A 7,673-nucleotide genomic window follows, 5' to 3' on the forward strand; every position below is an offset into this window, starting at 1 on the left:
ATAGGATGGGTTAGAAAAATCGCTAGAACTTTTGAACCGCTTGAGTTATAAAAATAATTCTTTTTCCTAAATATTCTTGAACAGACAGGGAATCTAGAATTATCAATTTCAAAAAATGTATTTTTTTTCAAAAAATCGGTTTTCGAAGGTGGTGACCTACCTTAAGGGCTGGTGATGGTAGCTTTGCTTTTTTCGGGATGCCAAGTATTGTCAGGTTGATATTGGGCTGAGTAAGGCACCGCAGAGGAATCAAAGGTCTTACGGCAGGAGTAAAGCAAGTTGGTGATGATTCACCATGCATGGCTATTGGTTGACAGAAAGCGGTACGTGATCTGTCCGCTACCGGAGAGGCCAGGTGGTGGTGGGCAGTCGGGGCAAGATGTTGTACACACACACACACACACACATATATATATATATATATATATATATATATATATATATATATATATATATAGTAGCGCCAGTTACAGCTTCAAAGCACGAGAGCCGTTGCTGAGCGAGAGCGCTCGACCCACATCCAGTAGCGCTGAACCCACTAGTGTCTCCCTTCTTCACTACAATTATATATATATATATATATATATATATATATACATATATATCTAAAACAAAAAGAAAAGGTTGGGACGTTTGGCCATCCCGGTTGGGTCACGTAGGGACTTGGAACATGTTCTTAAAAGTCTGGACTTTCCCGATCAATTTGGGCCGGTTTGCAAGCCTAGGTGTGATCGGCACTTACAGTTTCACTTGTGATCGTTTTCAGCCAGAGTACAGCATTCTAGGCGAACTTCTCCAGTTTTTATTAAAGAGCTTCGTTTAATTGCAATTTCAATACATGTTTTTTGCTTCCACGTAAAATTTTGAATATGGTCACTGTCATATCCAACAAAAATGAACGTATGTCACGAATCTGATCGATGGATATTACGATTATATGTCTTTCAAGTCCCCGAATGCAATTTCGGAACACTGCCCTCGCAGCTTTCCTGATTATGAAGGCGTGTGTTACATATCTTGCAACGATTACGCGCTATATGTTGGAAGCATCCCTTGCTAAAGGGCTTTTTTTGTTTTGTACAAGGAAACGAAGTTTCATTTCATCCTCTTATTGTTCTTAATTAGGCAATGCACATACTCTGGTGCTTCACCGCGGACTTCACTCCAACTTTTGCGTCCGAATGTCCACACTTTCCATGCGCACGCTAAAAGAAGATTGATCCGCGGCAGGAAACAAAGGCAAGTAAAATACATCATATGCGAGAGTGAACCGCCTACTTCCGGAACACTGTACTGCTACTGCTGGCTCTGGCTACGTGCAACGAGCTGCTAAAAAAGGAATTCTAAAAAATGCCACCGAAACCAACAAGTATCAATGAATAAGCACATGTGCGTATTCACGACCAACGCTGAGAGTGGGGCTAATTATTTCCACGAAAAATAACTCCAGAGTATTCTCCGCCTGGGCTTTGGCGCAGTTCCGTGTCCGCGTGCTTGCGTGTCTGTTAGTATTTCGGTGTGTGAATGCGCATGCTACGTGTACGTGTGTCGGTGCGTCTGCTTTTCTATGCGCGTGTGGGCTTGTTTGTAAGCGAATGCACGTTTCTGCCTGCATGTTTCATTGTACACGCGTGTATTTGAGAACTACATCAAATGATTAGAGGAAATCACACGCACGCACGCACACACACACACACACATACACACACATATACACAGTTCGTCACTGCAAGATTACCATTCGTAGTGTCTGCCATAATAATTTCTTTGGTTATTGCTCATGAGTGCTAAGACACTGCACTCAACTGTTCGCAATCTGTGGAGTTCATCCTCGAGTGCACTACATGAGTGCTCACAAGAGGACTACACACTGTTCAAAGCACTAAATCACTACCGGCTCTTTCGTGGGGCTTAGAACTTTCGCTCACAAAATGACCACCTTTTTACTCGATTGTAACGCGAGGTTTTTCCAGATTTTTGCTACCTGAAGTCTGTCCTCGCGTTACAATCGAATAGCGAAATTGATTTGTCTAAAAAGTGAAGTGATGCACGCAATTTTATACCAGTGAAATGTGCGAGTGAAAGCAAGCGAAGGACGCGCGCTTTCACGGGGATCGAATGCACGGCAGGGAGCAAAAGCAATAACTCTGTCGTTCAAAAGGTCCAGGAGGCGCAGCAAGCCCAGGAGGCGCAGGAGGCGCGGGAAGCGCAGGGGCCCCAGGAAACCCAGGAGGCGCAGGAGGCCACGGAGGCAACGGAGGTGCCGGGGGCCCAGGAAGCCCAGGAGGCCCAGGAGGCGCAGGAGCTGCCGGGGCCCCAGGACTCGGCGGAAGCGCAGGAGGTGCCGGGGGCGCAGGAGGACACGGGGGTACAGGAGGCACCGGGGCCAAAGGAGGCCCGGGAGGCGCAGGAGGCGCTGGAGCGCCAGGAAGCGCGGGAGCGCCAGGAGGCGACGGAGGTTCAGGAGGCGATGGAGGCCAAGGAGGCACCGGGGCCGAAGGAGGCCCAGGAGGCGCAGGAGGTGCTGGAGGTCCCGGCAACCCCCCCGGACGCCCTGGACAGGCCGGACGCCCAGGAGGCCCCGGGAGGCGATGAAACCTTTAGCTGCCACACCAAATGCGTATCTTGCGACCGGGTGCAAGGGTAACTGGCGACTCAATCGCTCACGCGAAAGGAGGAAAGCAGGAGAGAGAGAGAGAGAGAGAGAAGTCATAAGGGAAAGGCAGGCAGGTTAACCAGGCTGAGCCCGGTAGGCTACCCTGCACTGGGAAGGGGGAGAAAGGATTGAAAGAGGAGAAGGAAGAGAGAAGTTCACAGTTCACACCTCACACATATACAGTCAAGCGTTCATGGCTAAGTTTCATCACAGGCGGTCATGTAGGCTTGTGCACTTCAAAAAGCGCAGCAGCGCCTTTGTAGCCCTGTACATAGAAGACGCACGAGGCCACGGGCCCAAGATCTTCTCCTCCGTAAAAGGCCTGTCGTCTAAGTGCCCCAAAGCAGTCCGAAGGGCAATCCTCTCTTCTTCGTATCTAGGGCAGTCACATAAGAGATGTCTGGTGGTTTCCTCAACACCACATGTGCTGCAGTTCGCACTGTCCGCCATTCCAATTAGGAATGAATAGGAGTTCGTAAAAGAAACTCCTAATCGCAGGCGGCACAGTAAGGTTTCTTCACGTCGTTTAAAACCGGATAAAAGTCGTAATTGCATCTGTGGGTCCATGGCATATAGGCGCCGGTTAGTAAACTCTGGTGTATGCCATTTTCCTAGAGTTATAGTATGGGCAAGACTGCTGAGGTGCCGCGCTGCGTCCGTTCTTGACAATGGTATGGGGATTCTTTCATATTCGTCATGTGCTTCACGGGCAGCTTTGTCGGCACATTCATTGCCAGTGATGTTGCAGTGCCCAGGTAGCCACTGAAATACAATGTCGTGGCCTCTGACCACCGCTTGATGGTAGCGTACTCGTATCTCTGCTACCAATTGTTCATGTGGGCTGCGGCGCAGAGCTTATAAAAGTGACTGTAGGGCTGCCTTTGAGTCACAGAATATAGCCCAATTATTTGGTGATTGTTCGTGCACATAAAGCACTGCGCTACGAAGGGCGGCAAGTTCAGACCCTGTCGATGTTGTGACGTGGCTGATCTTGAACTTCTTGCAGAATGATGCCGACGGAATAACTACCGCACCAGTAGAGCTGGTCAGAGTCGAAGAGCCATCTGTATAAATGTGAATTCGATGAAAGTAGGAATCATGCAGCATATGTAGAGCAGCTTGATTCAGGGCACAAGTTGGCAAGTCGGACTTCTTTGTAACTCCTGGAATGGAGAGCCGCACTTGTGGCTGCCGGAGACACCACAAAGTACAAGGTGGTATTGCGGCAGGTGTGAAGTCCGATGGAAGAGAAGATCGATAGGAGGTTACAGTGCCCGAAAAAGTTGCATCTGGCCTACTTTCCGATAGAGAAGCGAGGCGTTGAGACTGTAGTCGGGAAAGGTGCCGAAGATGATTTCGAAGGGTGTCTGTGGCGACATACGTTCTGATGGGATGTTCCCTGGCGATGGCAATTGTTGCAGCTGTTGAGGCGCATCGCGGTAGGCCAAGACACGTTCTAAGTGCTTGAGCTTGCATGCTCTCAAGCACTCTGAGGTTAGTTCTCCGGGCGCTTGACAACACCGGGGTGCTGTAGCGCAAGAACCCCATAAAAAGCGCTTTGTATAGTTGCAGCATAGAACGCACCGACGGTCCCCATGCTTTTCCGGCGATGGCTTTGAAGAGGTGACTGATCGAGAGGAGTCTTTTTCCTTAGGTAGGATACATGGGGGCTCCAGGAGAGGTCGCGGTCAACAGTGATCCCTAAAAACCGATGGTTCTTTTTGTACAAAATAGGCTGGCCATTAATAGACACAGGATATTCGGCCATCGATTTTCGCGTGAAGGCGACTAACGCGCATTTTTCTGTTGAAACGCCGAGACCTGTCTCTGAAGAGAAGCAGACGTCATCGTTGCAGCCTTTTGTAACCTTGCGCGAACTTGCGGGCGAGTACTCCAGAAGCCCAGATGCAGATGTCATCTGCGTAAATTGATAGACTGACAGGCTGTGGCAAGGATTCCGCCAGCCCAATCAGAGCCAGGTTGAACAAAACTGGGCTCAAAACGCCACCTTGTGGAACCCCACGGTTGGTATAGTGGTCGGTAGTTTGACCATCTTCAGTGACTACAAAGAAGCTCCTTTGGGTCAGGTAGCTACGAATCCACCGAAAAGTGCGGCCTCCGATTTCAGCTGCCACGAGCGCGTCAAGAATTGCTTCATGGGAGACATTATCATAAGCACCCCTCACGTCTAAATATAGCGCTACCGAGATGCGTTTTCGATGATTTTTGTTGTTGAATCGATGACACGAGATCAATGACGTTGTCAACCGACGAACGACCACGTCGAAAACCTGTCATCGCGTCTGGATAAACATTGTATTGTTCAAGAAACCACTCGAGGCGCGTGAGGATCATCCTTTCCATCAACTTGCCAACGCAGCTGGCGAGAGCAATAGGCCGATAGGATTTCAGTTCAAGGGGCGACTTGCCTTGCTTTAAGATTGGTACAAGACGGCCACGCTTCCACTCAGGGGGAACACCACCATCACTCCATGAGACATTGAGATGATGCAGCAGGATCTCTCGTGCTTCATGATCAGGTGGCGGAGAGCAGCATATGTTACGTTGTCGGTCCGGGCGAAGAGGAACGCCTGCAAATGGCTAAAGCAGCCTCCATTTCTTCCATGGAGAAAAGTTCGTCCATTGCCGAAACTTGCATGAGGGGAACTTCGTACAATTCCAGATCCTTTTGTAGCGTTCTGCCGCTTGCAATTTCCGCACAAAAGTCTTCTCCAACATCCACTTCTCGACAGCCTTGGTGGAGCGCCAGTGCCTTAAAGGGGTGGCGTTGCTGAGGAGAAGAGGCGAAGGCCCTGGAGAGTTCGCCATACGCGAGAGAGTGCTTTGCGGGGGTCCAACGAGGAAAGCAGGAAGGCAGCGCTGGGGAGGGACGCGGTGCGGCTTCTACTCTGCCGCAACTGCGTACATTTACTTTGCTTGGCTGCGGGCAGTCGCGCACATGGTATCTTGAAAGTGATCTCCGCACGGCTCTTAACTTTGTATGCGCTGTGCTTTCGTAGCTCAGTTTTTTTGTTGAAGCGATAGACCGCACGCACCTTTGCTCGCTGCAGCCGCGCTTGCTGAAGCCAGCGTTCTGACAGTAGTCTGAGGTTATCGAGTGGGATCTATTCATGTTCGCTTGTGCGCGCTGACACCATGCTCGTTCATTCAGTTAGTAAGCGATAAGTCCAAGTTTATGCAGCCGCTAAAACTACTATCCTGACCCCGCATAGCTCTCGACTAATTTGCTATCGTAATTGCTGGTTCGCCTTTCTGGCGAAACTGTAACTTTTTCATGCATCCGGTGGTTTTGCGTTACATTAGAGTTTTCTTCTTTTTCTTTTTGTTGCTGGACGCAACAAAATGTCACCCTCCGCGTAACGTTCGCGGTTTTCTTCTTTCGTGATGAACGCAATGAAAAGTCGCCCCCTCGCATTACAATCGCGGTCGCATTATAATCGAGTAAATACGGTATGTACCTCCCTGTGTACTCCCGGCCAAATATTTTTTTTGGATAGTGCCGCTATTATCCGCCTTCCATTTCTGTGTCCATTAACATGACCCTGCTCCATTAGGACTCTTCTATTTTGTATCAGCAGCATCAATTTCATCATGTGTTTCCCCTCACTCCGAAATTTTCCCCTCACTCCGAAATTTTCAAGTCCTTTTTCAGCTCACATGTTACACCCTCTCTGACCCCTTCTCGAATAGCCCTACCACCGATCTTCCGCATCACGTACATGGTGTGTCCTATTCTCTCTCTGCTGCCTTCCCAGCTCTTCCACGGATACACCAGTTTCCTTACTACTATATGCGTGTTCACATCTTGTTCTTTATCCCTCTTACTGTGTCACAGTTCCTAGATCTGTTTGACGGATAGGTTCTCTGAGCGACTATGAGTCATCGACTCCTCTCGGTCCTGGTATATTTCCTAAGATCAGGTCATAGAGCGGTCCTTCTATGCACCTGGCTGTCACAATTCATGTATAGTACGGGGTTAATATATAAATATTAGCCTCCGGGAGGTATCTCACTGAGCTGTCCACGAACATAACTGGTTTCACCTGCCCTGTCATGCTTTTTGGAGGTACCAACTTCTCCTTACAAGCACCCATGCGCACCACTCCCTTCATATAGTAGCTTTCTTTACTTATTCTTTTACCTTCTACCACTGTCATATCGCGCTCTTTACTCTTGATAATGCCTGCACTTAGGACCTCTAATATTTCCTTTCTCCAGACCTGCGAGCTTCGCGAGTTTCACTAGGGCTATATTCGTTGGCACTTCTCGCGATCTGCGTTTGCATCCTCAGTTTTGTGTCCGCTCTTGTTACAGCTTTCACAATATTTCCGTTCACGTTGTTCATCACCTCCCGCACGTCAATGAATGCCTGATGACCGGGACGGTCACAGAGGAAACATCTCTGCGGTCCCCTGCGCCCATCCATTTGGCGTTTCTCTCTCATCTTCCTCTGAAGTGCGAGCATCTCAAACACGCTTTCCTAAATTTCTGAATACCTGCGCCTCTACAAACTCGTCTGTTTGCTCTGCTATCTCCTCTACAGTCTGTAGTTTTCTCTCTTTCAGAAATATTGCCAACCATTGCTACATCTGGCCAGGAATTGCTCACCCACAACTTTGTCTAGAACTCCTTTATTGTTTTTTTTTTCGTATTGGACAGCTCTATCCACCTCTCAAAATGGTTTGCCAGACAGCATGCGAACTGCTTTCCCATTTCAGAATCTTCTGGCTTGTACACTCTGAACTTTCCCGAAAACCTTCTTGGCGTCAACTTCATCTTTGCAATAAAGATTTTTTTTAACTTTCTTATAGTCTAACGATTCTTCTGCTGCATCCGGTCAAACACACTTAGAGCCTCCCTTACTAAACACAGGCTCAGGGTGCTGGCCCACTTCTCTTCTCCCAGCCTTGCATGACTGTGATCCTCTCAAACCGATGCAAATACGCATCTAGATCATCCCTTCGCTTATCGAAAGGTGCCATTCGTTTTTCCTGCG

At 48.7% G+C, this 7,673-nt stretch overlaps 2 protein-coding genes and 1 long non-coding RNA gene across 25 annotated transcripts in view; 2 read left to right on the forward strand and 1 right to left on the reverse strand.

The window, feature by feature from the left end:
• Positions 1-2,706, forward strand: part of LOC119466294 (uncharacterized PE-PGRS family protein PE_PGRS46-like) — a 422,307-nt gene extending 419,601 nt beyond the window's left edge. The window contains exon 2 of one of the 2 annotated variants that reach the window (XM_049656761.1): positions 2,162-2,706. In XM_049656761.1, the coding sequence (XP_049512718.1) occupies positions 2,162-2,595 (434 nt within the window). In that variant the 3' untranslated portion in view covers positions 2,596-2,706. The remainder of the gene's footprint in view (positions 1-2,161) is intronic. The other variant, XM_049656763.1, reaches the window with a different exon arrangement.
• LOC125940510 (uncharacterized) overlaps positions 1-7,673 on the forward strand; it is a 467,947-nt gene that overhangs the window by 424,857 nt on the left and 35,417 nt on the right. The window lies entirely within an intron of this gene.
• Positions 1-7,673, reverse strand: part of LOC119466292 (cuticle collagen 2-like) — a 1,179,781-nt gene that overhangs the window by 259,042 nt on the left and 913,066 nt on the right. The gene's annotated exons all lie outside the window — the stretch shown is intronic.

Source organism: Dermacentor silvarum, chromosome 10 (assembly GCF_013339745.2).
Source record: "Dermacentor silvarum isolate Dsil-2018 chromosome 10, BIME_Dsil_1.4, whole genome shotgun sequence".
Classification (NCBI taxonomy): Eukaryota; Metazoa; Arthropoda; class Arachnida; order Ixodida; family Ixodidae; genus Dermacentor; species Dermacentor silvarum.